The following is a 23,305-nucleotide window of genomic DNA, read 5'->3' on the forward strand; positions in this document are numbered from 1 at the left end:
CCCTAAACCCGAACCCGAATCTCTCTTTATCGTATCTATGACTATTTATCATTTTATCCATCTATGTATCTACCTGACACAAAAAAGATGGGGGGTGGGGGCAATTCAAATGCATCCCCAACGATGACTACGTATTAGAAAAAACGGCAACTTAGGATTTTGCAGGAAATACCGCCCTTTTAGAATTGGTTATTTCGTGGTTACCTGAAAATTATGAAAGTGAAAGGAAAAAGAACGTCGAGACCCGCAGGATACAAGAACGCTAAGCTGTTCTGAGAATCTTGATACAGACAGGGAAATAAGGAGATAAAAAAGATTACGGAAAAGGTTATGATACTACTTCTTGTCGATGCATATACTCTAAATATATATTATATATATTATATATATAATATATCTATATATATATAGTAGATACATAATATATATAATCGAATATATATATATATATAATAATATATATATCTAGATATAATCATATTTATATATTATACATTATATATATATATATATCTATATATATATATATATATATATATATATATATATTATTTTATACACGCGTGTTTGTGTGTTACTATTTGATAAAGATATCTGAAGATGTAGACTGTAGAGCAACAGCATAGTAGTGTATCAAAATGATCTGGTGTACTGTATTCAAAGATATTGATTGTTTATGCCAACCTTCTCCCGATAGGGAAATTTTGACAGATTGGACTACAGTCTTGACATTTTTAGTGAAATCAGTATTAACACAAAATTCACAAGTGATTTGATAATAATTACAAAGCTAATGATGCATTTGTTAACACCAAGAACATGTATAGGTCCTGCTGTAGCCGCCTGTCAAGATACTTCATTCTCGCCATAAGGGCTCATTCTTTTGCAACGGCCAATTAATGAATAGAGTAAAGTGAACTGAATAAAAAAAGCCTCTCGGCGTAAAATTAAGATAATTGATCTGCATAGTACATTTTAAAGGGATTTTACATTCGAATTATTCAAGAATAGAAAAACAAAATTCCAGAAAACAGAAAAAATTCGAATGGTTTCCGTATTAAAAAATAATATAACAATCCCTGATTTTCAAAGCTATATCCGCTCCATTATGAAATCACGTAAAACACATCGCTGATATACTTCCAAGCTTAGGCTACTCACCCATGACGAAAATGTACACCTTGCTCTCCTCCACGACAGGATAGGTCCAACTGCGGAATTTTTTTACCTGCTCTTTTATATATATGCAAAACAACAAAGACAGACTTCAGGATAACTTTGCGTGTTTTACGCACTTCCGGATCTTCAGGGGCTCTAGAGCTGAAAATCACGATTGTTTGACACAGGAAACTAGCCTTACAAGGCTAACGGATCTGTTCCGAGATTGCGGTTCTTGCGTATGTACGGTGGGGAAAGACAAACCTTGTCCACGTAGTAAGTGTGATGTCAAAGGCGGGAATTATATTTGAGTAATGGCTGTCGTTGGACGGGAGCTGGCTCATCAGGACAGATATTATTGACACAATACAAATGCTGTTGCTCTACATCTTCAGATATCTTTATCAAATTGTAACACACAAACAGGCACACACACTCACACACACATATATATATACGTGTATATACGTCTATATATATATATATATATATATATATATATTATATATATATATTATATATATATATATATATATATATATATATATATATATATATATATATGTGTGTGTGTGTGTGTGTGTGTGTGTGTGTGTACTGTATCTGTGCATGCATACGCGCGCGCACACACACACACACACACACACACACACACACACACACACACACACACAACACTCACACAATATATATATATATATATATATATAATATATATATTTTATATATATATATATTATGGATATGTGCGTGCTTTTACAACAGATGTCTGTTCTATGTTTTAGTTTTACCGATGCTTCGTTGTCACGAAGCTGCCTTGACTTTCTGAAAGTGTCATATCGTGACCAGAATAACCTGCAACTCTGCTGCTGAATCAATGAGGATGTAATCATAAATCGACGAATTTAGCTATCACCAAAAAAAAAAAAAAAAAAAAAAAACTGCTTAAATGATTTATGCAAGAGTCTGAGTTACGTCCTGATTCTTTTTGGCCCTCGTAACGGAGAGCGATATGATTCAAATCATAACCTTCAGGAACTGGAGGTCATTTCCGAAGTAACAAGACACGATGCACCTGATAGGCTGGATTCCAGCATTCGTGTTACGTGAGGTTTTGGTTAGCAACAATACTGGCCACAAGTCACGTGGCCTCTCACAGGTATCATTGATAACATGAAGTTGTTAGCTAAAATCCAAGGATTAAAATTTAAATTCAACTTCAGTATTAAATCATTTTACGATGAAGGTATATTCTTTTGCAAAACGTATAAAGATATTGATCAGATATTGGTTGCAAACAGGAACAAAACTTGGAGAGAAAGTGAGAGGGTGGTGGATCATTTCACTTGAAATTTAAGGCTACTTAAAACGGTCATGAAACTACAGAAGGCAGTGACCACCCTGATAACTCTTATGACATTTCATTTTACAGGGTACCTGGGGACGTACGGATCTTGTGTGTCTAGTTTAAAGTGACCGACATCGAACATTCCTAATGCCGAAAATATATGCTTTTCGAGGGGGAAGAGAAAATGTAGGTGGGGATCGTTATAGGCTCTTCTCGTAACAAAGGCTGATTTTAACTTTGTCAATGTTGTATTTACTACTTCACGAATCTGTTGTGTGATAATTAATATTCAAACAATGTAATGTTTATAAGTATCATGTTCAAAGTAACCAATTCTTTGCATGTATTTTTTGGCAAGAATGAACTGGCAAACGCCAAGTTTTGATACATTATGCCACGTGATGTTAACTACGCTGAAATTCACCATAATGAAACTATTAATGAATCAGAAAGAATAAATAAGATGAACAATGCAACCTTTACAGTTTCTTCATCATCACACAAAGAACGGGGGAAACACGCCAACAACCATGCGCGCATAATTCAGAGAAAGTGTCTCGGTAAACAATACTCTATAGTTGGCGTGGGAGTTATTCTCTCTCGCTCTGTAACACTTGCATAGGCAACGACCTTGACATTCGCTAAATTATCACGCAGATAAACCGACGTTTCTTTCGCAATGGGATTTCCGCTCGAGCGTTAAAGAACGTTAAAACAATCAAAAGGTTACTTCGTAATTATCTGGCTGTTATTTTTTGTTGTTTCGTTTTTTCCATTCCATTCCAGGATATGAGATAAAGGCGGTGAAAACAAAAAAAACAAAAAAAAAAAAAAAGCCAGATACATTTGGGAAATCTGACCTTTTGTTATTTTCGTTCAGTGGTCCTTACTATTGTCTAGAGTAGACTTACTTTTGCTTACTTTTCAAAGAAGGGTAAGTGAATAATGTTAAGCCTAGGACTTTTTCTTAACTACACGCATAGACAAAACTACTAGCTGTGGTCTAAAGTCATTTTAGAAACAGGGCCTAACACTACTTCGTGATTGTTCATTGATTGAATAATATGATATCGTGAACCCGCCTTCCTACTAATCCCAATATATGAAAAGGGAACGATTAATAATTGCCTTTTTCGTGCGCTAATAAGAAGCCTTAAGAAATAAATCGTACACTTTTTGGTAGGTGAATACAATAGCCAATCACTCCTCTGTAAAGCAATTGCAGATATGGATGATTTTTTGCCAGCAATGAAATATTCTCTCAACATCGTCAGCTTTTCATTCATTTTTCATTGTATAGAAGAACAGCTGAACCAGACTTGCACCACCAAATGGACAAATGACGTCACAGTTGCTAAGTGAATTAGCGATTTAATGTTCGGTTTTCGAAGAGACAATGATTTGAGCACCAATGTGAAACGTAGTTGTCACTAACAAAAGGAGGCCTATGACGTAGTCGTCAAGGAAGATAAAACATTAAAAAAACAATGTAGCGTACAGCCGTTCCCTGTGAACACCTTAATAATAAAGGACAGTACCTCTGGCCGTGCAAATATATATATATATATATATATATATATATATAATATATATATATATATATATATATATATATGTGCATATATATACATATATATATATATATTATATATATATATATATATATATATATATATATATATATATATATATATATATAGCTTAGTTTTACAGACCATGAGCTGATTAAACAGCTCTCCTTTGGCCGTGCATATATATATATATATATATATAGATATATATATATATATATATATATATATATATATATATATAATATATAGAGTATAGCTTAGTTTTACCAGACCACAGAGCTGATTAACAGCTCTCCTAGGGCTGGCCTGAGGGATTAGATTTTTTTACGTGGCTAGGGGCCAATTGGTTTCATAGCAACGGGACCTACAGCTTATTATGGGAGCCGAACCAAACAGTCATATCGAGAAATGAGTTTCTAATCGCCAGAAATAAATTCCTCTGATGCCTTGCTGGCGGCTGCAGGAAGCGAACTCGGGCTACCAGACTTATGGTCAGTCGAGCACGGAGTCCACTCGTCCAGTGAGGAACTTGGCCGTGCGAAGAAAGTAGAGAATATCAGCTTTATATATAAATTTCAGTGTTCAGGGAGGAATTGTGAACCCTTATGCAAGCATTGTACCATAGATGTACGTACACCACAAGATCCGAAGTGGAGCAGCCTTTAATCGGAACAGGGATTACCCACAAAAGTCAAGACCTGGCCGTCATTTGATGTTAGACGTCTTACTTTCCAAAAACAGACATTAAGTAAAATGCAGCCATCCTTCTGCTAAGTGGCGATATATTTGCAAAGCCAAAGGTCAACAATTAATGTGATATTTCCCAAATACAACGATTTACAATAGAGGAATTTGATGTAGCTAGCAAAGAGAAGATAATACGATAACGGATGAAATTGTAGAAAGAATCCGGTTGCTTTGGTTTTCAACCTGTGTGAATACACGCTTTGGACTATATTTCCACATACGTGCTTTTAATCAGAGCCCTTTCTTTTCCTGCTACTACATCACTCGCTCGACGGATATCACAACGCACTATCCGGTAAGGCTGAAAACAAGTCTTCCTACAAAAGCAAACGAATTCAGTTGTCTTCCTAAAATACGTTCCTACAAAATCATACAAAAAGCTTAAGGAAGACAATTTAACCGTACGCTTTCATAAGAAGACGTAAGTTATGCATAGGTACGAACCAGTTTGCCTTTGTAGGAAGATACATTTTCCGGATTTACCGAAACAACTGCATCAGTTTGCTTTTGTAAAATGAAAAGAAAAAAATGTGTTCTGGGATTAGAAAGATGGTGGACTCACGATTTCACTCTATTCAGAAATGAAAATTATAGACGTATCGTCTGCATAAAATTCTGGGGATATTCAACAAGTACGAAAGCATTTGATTGGAAAGGTTAGACAGATAACAAGATTAACAGGGGAATAAAAGTTTGGGTTTAGGCAAGGAGCAGAGTGTGGTAAGCAGATGGCTGTCATGGAAAGGTTAAGTGAAAAGTTTAAAAGTAAACAAAAAATCTGCATGTAGCTTACTTTGACCCGAAGGAAACTTAAAATAGTGACATACTGTGGGGGTCTAGCAAAGATGCACTATAGTATAGTATTGATTATTGCAATGCAAATAAGTAAAACTTATGCGGAGGCAGTGAGCCATAATTGTAGTCTGTAAAAGGACTGGCAGACTTAGTGTTAAATTGTGGCTTATACAAGAGTTTTCTGTGCCTTTTTATGGATGGAATTATACTAGAAATCAGAGAAAGGTTAGTAAATGTTTGTGAAAAGTTGAAGTAAGCCAAGATTTCCCTTAACGTAGAAGGCGAGAAAAAAAAATCCCTGAGTATGCTTGGCAACCTGGCAAGACATTATTCATTAAGCTCTTGCTTGTCAGGTAGGTTAGGTATGCCTGGCATTACCGCCTCATGGTCATAACGAGGATATCAAATGTACCTATCGTAACTAGAGCCACCACCAGACATGGCTCTGTTGTATACTTTGCCATGCTTAATTGTAACTTTAGATGCGAATATTAAGACATAAATGAAATGTCATGACATGGATTACACATCAAAATCATCATCTTTTAAGTGCACCCAGGGTCTTCAGTGCCTTTAATTCTAGGACTTCCCATTAAAATCTTTTACTGAACTCAGTTTAAATAGTCAAAGACAAGAATTGATATTTCAAGCTCTGAGGGAACCGAAGGCTACTGGTATGAGCTTAATAACAAAATCCATGCGCCATTTGGCGACCGTTTATTGAAAACAGAATCCTTTACCTAAATTAACTCCAACCCCTGAATAGTACTCTCCCGTAGAGGAATATTGAGACGAATATTCTATGGATAATGTTTGAATATATGAGTTTTCCTTTTGTCTAATGCATCTAAAAAGGAATTCCTTGGAAAAGCAGAAAAACTAATTACGTCGCAGCAGGACTAACAATCACTGTCGAATGAATGTAGCACATGCCACCTCCATCGGTGTCTATAACGCCTGAGCTTTAACATTTAACATGGCAGGTCTCAAAGTATTGGTTTGCTAATGTTGGGATTATGAAATCTGTTAAAATGACTAAAGATTTGACTAAACTGTCCCCCGTATTGGTCAGGGACGGTAATAAGTGCTGGAACAATACTCGACCTATTTAATCATATTTCGCAAATTACTTTACGTCTACATGTACGTATTGTTGAAAATAGCCATCTTGAAGTTCATTGCTATAAGCTGCTAAGCTGCTCTATCTACTCTAGATGAAACTGGCTAACAGAATTGATGAGTTTCAGAGGAGCACCGACAATTCCACGCAGGACAATTCAGCGCCGACAATTCAGCTTAGAGACAATTCAGCGCATGACAATTCAGCTTAGAGACGATTCAGCGCATGACAATTAAGCTTAGAGACAATTCTGCGCATGACGATTCGGGACAAGGACTATTCAGAACAAAGACATTTTGCGAAATAAAATAACACATGGAAAACGAAAAAAACAGTTATCAGATTAAATTTTTATATGTAACATATTGAATTTTAAAAAGTAGACAAAAATATTTATTGAAACGACATACTAAAAAATATTCCTGTACAAAAATATTCATACCAATTTATTTCTGCAATTCATGAGGTAGCTTATATTTTGTATTCCAATTTGTTTGCTCGATTCCCATATTTACTAACTGGGGTTTTTGTTGCCTTAGCTGTTCTCTGATAATTTGCTTTTTTTCTGGAATCGTCGTGTCCAGCTCTGATTCTCAGTATCCTTTTCTCTGCGTTGTCTTGCTCCAATTTCAAAAACTCCACAAACTTATAAAAGGTTGGGTGGTTAACCCAATGTTAACTGAAGACTTCGGTGCCACCCTTCTAATGAGTTATTTGGTCTTTGGTAGGTCTTCCTGCACCCGATCAAAAGTAGTCCATAACTCAGGTTTAAAAATAACATCTCTCCAACAGCGGTGGAAAGGACGACCAATTCACGTATCCTCAAAATAATTCGTTAACAATGTTTTCGAATATGCTCCTCGCTTATAATATAACTGTGTAAGATTTAAAGCCTGTATTTTCCGCTACATGCACTGAGCCAGATGAAAAAAGTGCCCTCAAACACATTTGAAAATGCATTTTAAAAAGCCTTTTCAAAATCACAAAGCATAGTATCGGGCGTCATATCTGGGGCTAAATTCAAAATTGTCCTTAATGCCCTTTCCTATGAATCATTTTTTGAATTTCAAAAATAATTTACAAATTAAGTTAATATGATCACTGTCTTCTTAATTTTCCATGCTTTAGCTTTATTTCGCCAAATATTTCGCCAAATTGTCTTTGCGCTGAATAGTCCTTGTGCCGAATCGTCATGCGCTGAATTGTCTCTAAGCTGAATTGTCATGTGCTGAATTGTCAGCGCGGAATTGTCGGCCCACGGTTTCAGAATAATGAAGGACGTAAATTTAATAATCGTTTCCCATAAGCATAAACCAATTATCATTCCCTGGTCTAATAGTGATATGGTAATTCCATTTCGTATACTATGTAAAGCTGGGACCTTTCGGATGTACGTTTATAGATTACAATTAAATCTCTTTCGTCGCTATTTCTCATCGAAATAATAGTTTAAATGGCACTATTTGTACTCAAAATACTTTGTTTCTGGAAAATATATGAATAAATAAACATTAAAAAAAATCCTTCCCATTAAAACGCGGAAGCTGCTATTTAATAGAAAAATATATATCTATTTCTGAATATCAGAAATGCGACTTTTTTTTTATTTATATCTTAGTAATACCAAGAGGAGGTCATTGTCATGCTGGTCAGTGAACGAAACCCGGTTATATCTTGAACGAGTTTTTTTGCACAAGAGTCAAGTGTTTTTATTACTGCACCTTCTGCGTTAGCGAATGTTAAAAGATCCTGCAAATCCAGGCGTCCTTCAATCTTTTTTTCTCTAAGATCTTGCAGGAAGCAAAATATAATCTATGTGCATAGTAACAGTCCATTTTTGCAATATGCCCATCATATGGCAAAGAACCTAGAAAAGTGAAATTTTCATTCAGTGTGAATTATGGAATTTATTCCGACTAATACAAAATGAGAACATGCAGCAATCAACACATATTCCAGGAAAAGTAGACGTTTTATTTTTTGAAATATTTACATTGAATAATGGATTTTTGCTTTCATGGAAAGACGTGAAAATATACATAAATCATGCAATATATATATATATATATATATATATATATATATATAATATCTAATATATATATATATATATACATACATACATACATACATACATACATACATACATACATACATACATATCATATATATATATACATACATACATATATTTATAACCCTTTATATGTTTTAAGTATTTTTTCTTGTCATTATATGGAAATTTCTCTAATACTTAAACCCAGTATTCTATACAAACAATTGATAATCTTTAAGTCTTCTTTTCATGTAATACAGTAATGGCAAAGTTAATATTCTGCTCTGAAAAATAATTCCATTACACTGAGCCTAAAAGAAATGATCACAGCGTTTATTTTGCCTCAAGAATCATGATTACCACTCTGATGAGGATATGTGCTTTCTTTTTTATATTTTCCTTTACTGTGCTGTAACTGGTATGAGTAACAGTGATCTCTATGTCTTATGCAAGCTGCTTTATAATCAATTAAATTCCATATATCTCAATTACTTATTATTTGCGAATGCTTTTACAGCAAACTACAGCTATTCTCTTATTGTTTTGCTTCATGTCGTTATTTGAAATTTTGATTTTTTTTTTTTCTTGAACACACTGCGATAAAGTACAGCAACTCATCTTTCAGCTAAAATAAAAAAATCCTTATATTTAAAAGCCCATTTATATTGCCGTAAAATGGAAACATAGATATAAAAGAATGCGGCCACCGAGACAGCAAAAGAATCTGGAACCGACAACAGTGTAAAATTTCAAGGACAATAAAAACGAAGTGAAATAAAAGGATGATAATAAGTCACACAGAATGGTGATCGTTCAACTGTTTGAGTTAACAACCCTTTCCCAGTCAATCAAAACACAAATATTATATACTTCCCATTTTCATACATATCCCTTCTATATCATTTCTAGAAAATACAATATATATATATATATATATATATATATATATATATATATATATATATATATATATTATATATATGTGTGTGTGTGTGTGTGTGTGTGTGTGTATATATATATATATATATATATATATATATATATATATATATATATATATATATATATGTGTGTGTGTGTGTGTGTGTGTGTGTGTGTGTGTGTGTGTAGAATGAAACGTGTGCGTATTCCGTACCCGAGGACCGGATATGATAATGGATTTTCAAGTGCATCTGGATGCAGGATCACTGGAGCTGAATGAAGTTGCCATTGACAAAGCAGTTCTCTGTTTTTTATATATATTTATTCATTCAACTTGTTTCATACGTGGATGCTATTCGTATGAAGTTGAATTCTGTTTTAGGTGACATAAGCTAGTTTTCCTGACACATATAGAATACGCAGAGAATTATTTATTTCTAATTTGAACTCGAGTATAAATTCTTGACCAATTCAGTGTGCACGGAAACTCTGACCGAGGGGTATAATCTAAGAAAAGCTGAGTTGTTTCACAATTTCAACAATGATGACGTATCTGGCAATGTTCTGTCTTTTAGTAACATTTGGCCAATAAACAAGTGTCCACACATACGCACACACAAACACAAATGAAATACATATGAGAAAGAGAAAAAAATCACATACTTAGAAACAGTCTTGACGGGGTGAGTAAGTATTTCATCAGCCTTTTCTATAATCACGAGCTGCGTAAAACATTGCACAACAAAGCGGAAGGATAACTACAAGCAACGAAACGTACTCGTGCCAAACTTACTATGGGAGGGAAGCAGCAGCATGATTACTACTCCACTGCTGACAACAAGCAGTTCCTGTTCCTGATCCTTCGACCACGAAATAACGAAATCTTTTTCTCCCTCTCCTGCCAGCACCAAAATCTCTAATCACTCCCAGTCACTACAGTGAGCGCTTTGGGCTCCCTCAGCAGACTCATGTCGCTGGTGGGGCGCCTCCACCGAGACTGCTGGACTGAGGACAACAGGGTAAGTTTCTCCCGCACAGTGGAGGAAGCTGGTTGGTTCCAGGACTACAGGTGAGAGTCCTTCAACAAAAACAAAAGGGGCGTGTGGGGGTTTGGGGCGGATAGGATAGGTTTAGAAAACCCCAAGGGTTCCTCGGAAGAAAGATAAGGTTTTTGAAGGGGGAATAGGGGGGGGGGGCGAAAGGAAGGTATAAGGAAGAGGGATAAAGAATGGGACAGACCCGATTGTTTTAAGTATGTAATGTAATGTTTGTTATTTCCTGTACATCGTTGTGGTTCAAACTAATGTAGAAGAATTATTATTTATACATAGTTAATTTTATCTTATTTGCCTGGCAAAAGTTTCAAGAGTTAAGGCCACCAATATTGGATCGTCCTCCCTGCCCCCCTCCATGTAAGGGGTGGGGAGGATGGGGGACTAAGACCATGGTGCTTTCCATTGATTTTTATCTGCTTTATGTTAGTATTGTTAGTGTTTTCGAGATCTCTTCCCGAAATGATCAGAAGTTGCAGAGGTACAAAATTTCAATTATTTGTTTGTTGATCAACAAATGGTGCAGCGAGAGTCTAAACTACTTTGTGCAATTGACAGATTGACCTTCACAAACGAACTTCCCGCTCCCCTCGCTGAACAGGCACAGCTGATAAGACCAAGCAGTCAGTGGCAGTATTTGCAGTCATCTTGCTACAGAAAATAATTTCAACTGGCGTATCGTCTAAAACTTGGTCTTCATTTATTGTTAATAGTTTATCTTGCTCCACATTTCGTGTGAGGACTGGAATCACACAAGGGGAAAGCTCGAACTGACTTTATTGTTATTGTTGTCTGAGATTAAGCTGGCCTTGTGCCAGCACGGGCTCTTGCTCATAGAGCAGCCCGTAGAGTATTGAACAGAGACGGCTGTATATGAGGCAGCAGTGCGGAAGGAAACGTAGTGTCCGTCAAGCACGCACATACAAAAGGGACGGAGCCTTCGCTGCGAGTGTGTTTCATAGCAGCTGAAAATACACACATATCTTCGTGCAGAGAGTACATTTTTACATGATATATATATCGGCTGATAGGCCGTGAAATGTTCTACATTTTAGTTATGGTATAAACTGTATGTGCAGAGGAAGGACTGACAATTGGCGAAATGCCGTCCTCACACTGTCTTAAGTAATAGATTTTTACTCCGTTCGTCAAAAATACCCATCCATCCATGCAAATATACTTACAAGTATCACGCGCTTGAGTAACACACGAGAATAACTAAGAGCATTGGTATTCCCCATCGAGCAAAAGCTAATAGAATACGTTGGATAACGAAACAGCGTTTTTTACAAACAATGTTATACAGCAAGGACGTTAATATTAGACAAACATTTCTGGCGTGTGGTGATGACTACATAAAACCTTCCTGCAGCTTTTAACTTGTGTCAAGACCTGCTAGAATTCTTAAATCCATTCCCTATGTATTTATCTATCTGTGTATCTACTCACACATAATATATATATATATATATATATATTATAAATATATATATATTATATATATATATATATTTATATATATATATATTTATTTTTATAATAATATATATATATATATATATATATATATATATATATATTATACATATATGCACAATGTGTGTGCGCACGCGCCTTCCAATCTTCAAGATGTTTTGCTCCAAGTGATACTACGTTGATAGTTTTCAGCATGCAATTATTAGGGATATGAGGTTGCAAATCAAACTCCTCTCCACTAGGGTCTCATGTGCTGGCGGTGTCTGGCATTTCATGGCGGTCACCCTTCTCAGCAGCAACCAGCTGCAGCAATGCAAATCGTACAAACAGTTGTATAACCTACTCATTACCACTTCCACGTTTATTACCTAGTTACGTATTGACTTTGGTTAAGATATATGTAGTAATCATTGCAAGCATGTGTTACAAGTATGTGTACGCGATATTTAGCGATATAATTTCGTCGTCTAAAAGAAAATTTTTAATTTTTCAATACTTTTCTCGAATGAAATACCTGTCCTTTAAGATGAACTTGACTAAGCCTTAATATAATAATAACTATAAGTAAAAAATGCGCAGGAGAAACTTCGGCGCAATCGAGCTTTCTTTACAGCATATAATCAATGCCAGCGAAAATGGATCTATTTTTCGGTGGTCTCTGTATAATGCTGTATGAGCCGCGGCCCATGATACTTTATCTACGGTCAGGTGGTGGCCTATCCTATATCGTTGCCTGACTCACAATTATGGCTAACTTTAACCTTAAATAAGACATTTTTTATGATTGGAGGGTGGATGATCAACATACCAATTTGTAGCCCTTTAGTTTCAGTAGTTTTTTAAGATCTGTGGGCGGACATTAAACGTGCAGATGGGCAGACAAAGCCATCTCAATAGCTTTCTTTTACATAAAACTAAAAAGGTAGGGACGAGTCTGCTAGTTAATTACTGGCGTCGACTTTCGTATTGCCATAGCCTAGTCGTACCCTCAGGCTTTTTCTTTGATTTTACTCTTACTTTCGTCACATCAAACGTAGTTGTCCTCTATCGCTATACGACTTCTGTTTACAGAATTACTTCAGTGAACATCAGTGCAGCTTCAACTACTTCATCTCAGCATTTTCGAAGGATTTACTCAAACCAAGTGACCGAAACGCAATTCAAAGGCATTCAAAAGGAAGATCTAACAAATTTCATGATCATTTAGTTTGAGAATTCGTCTTTCTGATAATCTGGCTAAAAAAATAAATTAAAAAAAAGTGAGAGTAGTGAAAGTCTTGATCTTTTTTTTATTCATTTTTAAGTACCAGGAACAAACGCATCATAATGATGCATGATCACCTGTGATCCAAACATCATTTCAAATAACCAGCACATTTCAGAACCTATTCCTTGTATAACCTAATGATAATCATTAGTGAATTCTTAAATCTGAAACATAATAGACAAAAGTCCACATTATTATTCCTATTTTTCGAGTTCACTAATTTGCCATTTTTCTTGGTAGATTTTCTTTAAAGGGTCGTTTTAAATTAATCAAAGTGTAACGTAAACCTATTTTATAATATTAAGAGTCTGCTTAAAACCCCTTTCATCATTGATACCAGACTCAAGAAGAAATAAGTTCATGTGTATGTAGTATTCTCATACTGAGGACGTTCTTGGAAATACCGGCATCTAAATATATCTTTATTACAGAGAAACGCACAAACAACTGACAGAAAATATAAAGATCAGGAATAAAAAAATAAATATGTAAACATAAGAGTAATAAAGGAAACTAGCTTTGAAGCCTTGTTAAAATAAACAAGTGTAACTTGACAACTTAAACGGGTAAAAGCTTTAAGAATGACAAGCACTTATACAAATAAATCATAAATATATACATATTTACACTCCTCCTACAAAAGACTACACAGTGTTTAAAGCAACTAATATCCTCTTCTATCAAGATGACGTGTTTCTCTCAAAGGATATCTTCGCTGATTAGTTTCATCTTTGCTTATGTAACCTCGAACTTGAAGGCTCGTTGGTTCCGGTTTCGTCTTCGATATTATCACCATATGCCGAACTCTTGAATAATTTTATCGATCTCTGGTTCAATTATAGATGGTACATCTACTGATGATAATGCCTCTGGTATTAGGGCTTCTTTTTAGGCTTCTGAAGGGTTTAAAATATGTTCATTATGCCAAGGTTACAGGTGTTGATATGTTTCACTACCTGCCTGCCTAATACCCTGTAGTTTACCGATCCCTCAGCTGATATAACATTTCCTTTTTCCCACCTCCATCCTCCTTTTGCAGCATTCACCCTGACCATGAGAAATCATCGACTTCGAAAGTACGATTTCGAGAGCGCCCCCTCAAGGCACGGTAATACTTTTGGAACGACTGAGCTTTTACTGCTTGTTCCGCAGGATCAAGACGTAGTAATGACAATATGGCTCTAACTTCACGTTTTGAAAACAAGGAGGAAGATGTAGTTCCTGTTGAGGTCTGTGGTACATTACGATAAGAAAAAAGGAGTTTAGCCATTAATGTCTTGACACCAAAATTTCCCCAATTTTTACAAAGAAAATTCTTAAAAGTTTGAGCTAATCTTTCTACTTAACCATTACTCTTTAGGGGAATATGTTCACTACACAAGCACTTAATTCCATTAATTCCCAGAAATTCCGAGAATTCGTGAGATACAAATCGAGTTCCGTCATCACTAACTATTAGGTAACCCGTAAGAAGCCATTAACATCTGCAGCACTTCAATGACTTTTGTAGAGGTTGTAGACTTCATATGATATATTTCAGGCCATTTAGAATAGGAATCGACGCCCAAAAGAAATCTATGAATATCTGTTTCTGCAAAATCAACGTACATCCTCTCTCAGGGATCTCTAGCTAATGGCCAAGGACTCAGTGGCACTTCATTGGGTATATTCTGATGAATCTGACATGTGAGAAAATTTTTTACCATTTGCTCGATATCATTATCTAATCCTGGCCACCAGACTAACTTCTTGCTTCACTCTTGGTTTTAACAATTCCCATATGGTCTTCATGAAGTTCATCTAATACTCGCTTTCTTAGGCTGGAGGGTATCACCACGTATGGGACATCCTTGTTCAATGGATAACGCTGGAAATTCTATGATTCGCTTCATAACGCTCAAGACACACTCTTGGCCAGCCATTTATTACATTAATATACTCTGACTCAAGATGGCATCTTTTTCGTATATTGCATATTCATCTTGGAAGATACTGGTAACTAATCCATGAAACATCCAACATATTCTGACTCTTGAAATTTTGTCTCCTGCCAAGTTATTCTTGATAACATTCGGCATTGGCATTATATTTACTCGATTTATAGTTCATAGTAAAATTATAAGCAGAACCAAGGTCCATTTTTGAATTCTTAAAGCAGCCGCCTCAAGAACACGTTTATCATTGCCAAATAACATAACTAAAGTCTGATGATCAGTCAGTAGCTGGAAATGCCTACCCCACAGATACATTCGAAATTTTTAAACTGCAAAGATAGTTGCTAAGGCCTCTCTTACCACTTGTGAGTAATTGGCTTCCGCCACTTTTAGAGAGCGGGAAGCGTATGCAATTGGTCTTCAACTGCCATCAGGCATCAGATGCGAAATAACAGCTCCCAGACCTTAAGCTGATGCATCTGCTGCCAACCGTATTCCCAATTTAGAATCGAAATGAATTAAAAATGAGCTGATGTTAACATCTATTTTATTCTTTGGAATGCTCTTTCTTGGTCATCATTCCACATGAATTCGTTACTTTTTCAGAGTAAATTATACATTGGCTCTAAAACTGTTGCCAAATTATTTAAAAACTTTGCATATTGCCCAACCATTCCCATCAGTACTCTTAGCTCTGTAATATTGGTTGGCCTTGGTGCCTTTAATATTGCATCAACTTTTATTTGAGTCATATATACTACCCCAAAGGCATCAGCTGCATGCCCGAGATACTAATCTTTCATGAAAACTCATCTCTTAATCTTCAGCCGAATATTGTATGCTGCCGGCCTATCCAGACCTTTTTCCAACTTTTGCATGTGATCATCATCATTTTTACCCGTTACAATAATATCATCAAGCAAGCATCTACAATTATCGATGTCACTTAATATGGTATCCATTACTGTCTTGAATATGGCAGGTGCAGAAGCTACGCCGCACATCATTCTGTTTACTTTATATAGCTCTTTATTCGTATGGATTGTTAACATTTCTCCAAATTCCGAAGACACTTCTAATTGTTTGTAAGCACGAGAAAGATCTAGCTTGGTATATTTCTGCCCACCTGGCAATTTAGCAAACAGGTCTTACGTAGTTGGAAAAGGATACATATCGACATCAATTTCTTTGTTAACCGTAGTTCTGTAGTCACCACAGATAAGGACACTACCGTCTGCTTTACCTATACAGACTACTGGAGTAGCCCAACAACTGTGAATTATTTTAGATCTAATCCCTTGTTCCTCCATTAAGGCTAACTGCTTGCTAACCCTATCTCGCGTGGCATAAAAAACAGGTCTCGCACGGCAAACCTTTGGAGACATTCAGTCTTTCATTTTTAATAAATGGGTTTGAAATCCTTTATTCTTTTCGAAGGAACTCGAAAAAAAAAAAACATTACGGTATGATCCAGTGACAGATTTCATCCTCCACTTCAAAGATATTTTCCCAGTCAAATTTTAGATGCATCAACCAATCTCTACCCTTTAAAGGTGGTTGTAACTTTTGATCTATATACTGTACTATAGCTGGTTCACTTAAGTTAGGGTCTTGGATGAGCCCTATGATTACGAGACGTTTGTTTGGCGGCCGCTGATTGGCTGGTACCGGGAGGTAGGCAGCTCCCAGCCAATCAGCGGCTGCCAAACAAACGTCTCGTGGTCACAGGGCTCACCCAGAATCTACCTAAAGTGAGCCAGCTATAGCATCAGAGCCTCACCCAATATCTTTAAGATTTCAGCTGAATGTGTACGTAAAATACTGCTGGAAGGCTTCCGCTTTGCATTTGGATACAGTTTGAAAAATCTCTTGGATCCCATAATATTAGATGTACTCGTTCACGTGTCTAGTTGAAACTTCACCGGTTTTCCATGACTAATACCTCGATCATAATTGCCTTGGAAGAGTTTAATGCCATCAATCTGATGTAATTCCAAAATGTTTTCTTGAATTTCATCGTTCAGGACATCTAATCAATCCTCGACCGTATTCAAATCTTTTGATCTACAAGCACGAACATAAATGTCCAATTTTCTTACACTTAATACAAGTAAAACTTTTGAATTTGGAGTGTCTGGAAAAATTATTTTTCCCGTTACAACAATAACATATTCACTCATTTTTGTCTTTGACTTCCATAACATTCTTATGGTCTCTATTTTTCCCATCTTGAGTGCATTTTGTTGCTTCAACATGAAGGGTTTATTCGTCCCCCGATGGTACATTGAAAGGTCTCAATTCACGTGATGATTTCTTAGTCATCTCAAATGCAACCGTGAGCTCAACTGCCTTAGCAAACCTCTGGTCATTTTTCCTAAGTGGTTCTCTCTCTGCAATCCTACATCAGCGATCCCTTCCACAAACTTATCTCGTAACGCGTCATTAAGAAAATCCCCATACTGGCACGTAAAAGAAATGTTCTTAAGAATAGCCACATAAGCAGAGATAGTTTCACTGCTTCCTTGGCGTCTTCTGTTAACACTGAGTCGTTCTGCAATCACACTTCGTACTGGAGAGAAATTATGTAAAAAACCCAAAATTAACTCGTCAAACGTCTTGGAATTCGGATTACCTGGATGGATCAGATCTCTCAATATAGCATAGTTCTTGAAGTCCGCTAAAGTTAAAAATACAGCCGACTTCTTCTCCTCCTCTTCAATGTTATTTAAAACAATTGTACTCGTTCTACACAACATCAAAGTCTTCCTGATCCTTGTTAAAGTTTGCAACATTTCCAAAGTACGCCATCTCTTCACGAAGAGTCCGAGTTATCAATTTTTTTTTTTTTATCCTCGTCGCCACCGTAGTATTCCCATACTGAGGACGTTCTTGGAAATACCGGCATCTAAATATATCTTTATTGCAGAGACACGTATACAAACAACTGACAGAAAACAAAGATTAGAAACAGAAGTAAATATGTAATCATAAGAGTAATAAAGGAAACTACCTCTGAAGCATTGTGAAATAAACAAGTGTAACTTGACAACTTAAACGGAGTAACAGCTCTAAGAATAACAAGCATTTATATACTAGATAAGAAGTTATGAATACGTACATATATTACAGTGTATATTCTTTGCAACGCGAGACAGATCGTGATGCCAGCGACCTTGGAAGATGAAAAGATGAAAAAGGCGGAGGAAAAAAAAAACATAAGAGGAAACGCCTCAAAAAAAAAAAGTCTTTCATAAAGGAAGAAAAAACCTGACATCCTTAATTAGAGAACTGTTGGGTGCTCATGAAACAACAAAAAGCTTCAATTATCTTAGTACTCCATTTAAACGTTATTTTCGATTTGGTTCCAGACCCCTCGCCCTCCTGTGTTATTTCTCAGATTCTGGCCCTAGGCAATAGCCTAACGTGAAATCGAATCAAATATATATGATGTTTTCATACTATCCTTGAAAATGTTGTCCTGAGAGATTTTCACGTCACTGCATTCACTTGAGACAATTTTCAAGAGTGACTCAGCTTCTCTTCACATTTCTCATACTCATGGGTGGATTGCAATTACATGGCTGATCCTCATCTGCTGTAAAAGAATAGATGGGTGACGTGAAAAATATCTGTATTTAATTTTCACTCTCTGCCAGAAGTTTCAGGCTATATAACGACATGTAAGTTGTAGAAGATTTGAATGTTGAAGTGAAAAACAACAATACTCAAATCTCTTTAAAAGTTACTGGTATACACACATAATATATATATATATATATATATATATATATATATATATATATTATATATATATATATTATCACTTGCACAATTGTACTGTGCATTAAAACAATTAAACACAGGACCTTATTCAAATAGGATGGTATGTAGCGATATATACCGTTCCGTTTATATATATATATATATATATATATATATATATATATCATATATATATATATATATATATATATATATATATATATATATATATATATATATATATATATATATATGTGTGTGTGAGTGTGTGTGTGTGTGCGTGTGTGTGTGTGTGTGTGTGTTTACGTACAAGAGATCCTTTTGCTCCTTTACATTATTATATTTCCACTCTCATGATGGGTATATTTCAAAAAGTCTGAAAGGAAAAGATAATGCAGGTTACAGTGTTGACCTTGATTTTATGAGGAAGCTTTGTCATAAACAACTTCTCTATGAAAACATCCTACTGTTCGTTAAGAAAATAAATTTCCTACAAAGTAGACAATTTCTTCCAGCCTTGACAGGATGATGAATTGCCGAGAGTTGAATCTCATCTGGATTTTGACTAAAATGGAGATAAGATGCCACCTTATCGCAATAGACTTCCTTGAAGAATTGTATCCTTTTAGGTGAAGCTTGAATGCTTCGGCACAATTTCTATAATGTGGAGAGGAAATTGCTTGTCATTTTACCCTTGTTTAGCCAAATGATATTATTGCAACTAGCAGACATATGTATATAGAAATTATGTATGAAAATTCGCTAAATAATTAAGTCTACGGGTAGAACCAGCTCCATTTCAAGGGATCCCTTCTCACCCTACCCCTTTCGGAGGGTCGGGAGGTAGGATGAAACCCCATTATAAACCTCTTAGGGGTCTCCACTATAAACCTGCCAAGTTGCATGCCCATCGGACCAGCCGTTTGGCGGTGATTGAATGACAAACGGACGGACAGACATTACACCCATTATCATAGTAGTGTATGAATCTTACGTTAGCCAAGTAAGACGTCAATGTTACTTTCCTGGTGGGTTTAACACGTAGTCATTGTAAGTTACATTCAAATATCTGAGGTTTTTCAATGAAAAAAAATTTTTATGCAAGAAACGGCCAGCGTCCCTGTTGCGATATGGAATATCCATGAGACTAAAGTTATTTTTTTTTTAATTCTGTTGATATGAAACGAGAGCTCATGCGAATGAAAATTACAACAGTTCTCCAGCAGAACTCCCGGATAATTCCAGAATTTATTAGTGTCTAAATCTCTTCATATGCCACCGATTTCCATTGTCTTTCGGTTAAGAGTGACTCTCTGACACATGATCTTCACTTAACTCTAATACATGGGAATTGCTTTTATGTATTGATAATAAAAACAAATGAATAGAAGAAAAGGTAAAAGAATGCAAAAATAAATAAGTTGGAATTAAATAAACAAAAAATACAAAAAAAAAAACAAGACACTCTTTATGCTCCTTTTATACTTGCAAAGTCCGCAGAATACGCCAAATAAATTGATCAATAGTAGAAAGTATTACTAAATGAAAACTAATACATAAAATAAATCTGAAAATTATATTGCAGGGTGGCACTATATAACATCGAATATACTAAAATTTGAATCAGCATACCTCCCAAAACATGTCCTAAATCATGCTACAAAAATAATCGTGGTCACCGACGCATATGCATTTTGCTGCTTGCTTTCGCTTTCAACGCAATGTTGCTCAGCACCAAGCGTTAGCCAACAGGACTTCGGCCTCGACCTGTTACTGCAACATACTACGAGATTTAAAGCAATGAGTCTAGAAACGAGTCAGTTTTGATATACTCGTACTTGAATCACTGCAAAGACGTTGAAGCTATTTATGATCGATGGCTATGCAATAATCAATCACGCACATCATGAGTCCCATGAATATTCAAACCTCCGCAACGTAAGTAGAATTATAATGTTTCATGCAATTTTTATCCAGTCAATAATACCCATCCCCCTCCTTGTTCCACAGAACCAAAATTTCGCTTCTATTCAGAATCAAAGTCATCTATTTTCTGAATACTAGAACCCTTGCCACTCACCCATAAAAGAGTGAACTAGTCATTCAAAAGAACAGAAGTCTGAGAACTGGTTGCCTTACAATTGTCCAACTTTTGTTGTTTTTCATGAAACTTTTGCATTAAGACCGGTGTTTCCAACCTTTGAGTAATGTTTTAGTTTTCCATTCACTTTTATCACGTACCAATCATCGTATTGTAATTTCTTTATTGTTTTTCTGCCGTCGCAATACCAATGGCTATCGACATATGCAATTGCAGGCGTTACGGTACCTAATATTAGTCTCATGCAATGGTCCCCAACCTTTGTCACTTTGAGGAAACCCTCAGACAAATATATATATATACAGGGTGATTGAAAAGTAACTCCCTATTTTTAAAAATTTATAAAAGTTTTATATGCAGTTATTTTTTTTTCAAAATTTTAATGTATGTTCCTTAATATATGACAATTTAATTGGTCTTTCTTATCACTGTGTACGAACTGTGCTGAAGAAGCATCTTAAATGGTGTGCTTAGAAGCCGCATTATTGCCAAGTACTCTCTGCCGAAGACTGCGACATTCACATGGAGTTTTCAGAAATTATGTTGGCTTGGTATGAGGATTGGCCAGGTTTTTTTCAAAATATCCTTTGGAGTGATGAAGCAGTTTTTCATATCGGTGGATTTGTGAACCGCCACAACTGTCATTACTGGGCAGAAGAAGATCCACAAATATGGTGTGGAATGACTTCAGATATAATTGTGGGCCCCTTCATCTTTCGCAATACCATGAATGCGGAGGTATCTTACTATGCTACAAGATGAAATCTGGCCAGTTGTGAATACTTGGGCGAATAATGAAGACTTGATTTTTATGCAAGATGTTGCACCACTACATTTTGCTATTGTTGTTCATGAATGGCTGAATGAATATTTTCCTGGGAGATGGTTGGGTCGACGTGGTCCACATGAGTGTCCGGCAAGAAGCTCCAATTTAACACCGTGCGACTTTTTTCTTTAGGGTTGGTTGAAGGAACAAGTTTATTCCACGAAACCAACAATATTAGAAGAACTTGTAGGGCAAGTAAGATTAGCCATTTCTGCCGTTCCACAAGAGTGCTTGGAAAGATCAGTTCAAGCGATCCCCAAGCGGCTTGAGAAACTACAGGCAAATGCTGGTGCCTATATTGAATTTTAAATAAAACTCCATGTTATTTGTGCTATCTCACATTGATTTTTTGTAAAAATAATTATTCATAAATAGATTATAATTTTTTAAAAATAGGGAGTTACTTTTCAATCACCCTGTATATATATATATATATATATATATATATATATATATATATATATATATAATATATAATATATATATAATAATATATATACATATATATATATATATATATATATTATATATATCATATATATATATATATATATATCAGCCATGGCCGTGCAAAGGACAGTGGGACTTCCTGAGGGGACAACACAGTTGTTCCATCTTAAAATAATAATAATTTTCAGGATCTGGTGGATTTTATATATATATATATATATATATATATATATATATATAATATATATATATATATATATATATATATATATATATATATATATATATATATATATGTAAGAGATACATATAAAAAGTATATATGGAACGTGTGTTATTTCCATATATAAATAAAGCCGATGACCTAAGGGTCACTGACGAGATAGCAAGGAGTGTGATAGGGACCGATAAAGAATGCAGGCTAAGCCTTGGCGTGTTGTATCAGCGTCCTGGTTTGCATTCGCCTGTGGTAATCAAATCCATTGTTGTGTAAAACAGGTCACAGTGCTTTCGTTTGGGAACATGTTGACCTATAACCCACAGACGACTACGTGACTTCCTCTTATATGTTCGTCTGTCTGTATGTTAGTATGCTGAGCCAAGGTTTGCTCTCTTATGATTTTGTAAATGCATTGTAACTCAGAAATCTACTTCCTCTCCTAGAATCAAGTTCTCTGAACCACTTCTTGCCTCTACTCAAGAGATGTAGTTTCGCAAA

General features: G+C 35.6%; 1 protein-coding gene across 1 annotated transcript in view; it reads right to left on the reverse strand.

Moving 5' to 3' along the window:
- The window catches only part of LOC135221900 (pancreatic triacylglycerol lipase-like), a 24,166-nt gene extending 13,438 nt beyond the window's left edge, over positions 1-10,728 (reverse strand). Inside the window, exon 1 of the mRNA XM_064259881.1 lies at positions 10,513-10,728. Within this exon, the coding sequence (XP_064115951.1) occupies positions 10,513-10,534 (22 nt within the window). The 5' untranslated portion in view covers positions 10,535-10,728. The remainder of the gene's footprint in view (positions 1-10,512) is intronic.
- Between the last annotated feature and the right edge of the window lie 12,577 nt (positions 10,729-23,305).

The sequence above is a fragment of the Macrobrachium nipponense genome, chromosome 3 (genome assembly GCF_015104395.2).
Source record: "Macrobrachium nipponense isolate FS-2020 chromosome 3, ASM1510439v2, whole genome shotgun sequence".
Taxonomy (NCBI): Eukaryota; Metazoa; Arthropoda; class Malacostraca; order Decapoda; family Palaemonidae; genus Macrobrachium; species Macrobrachium nipponense.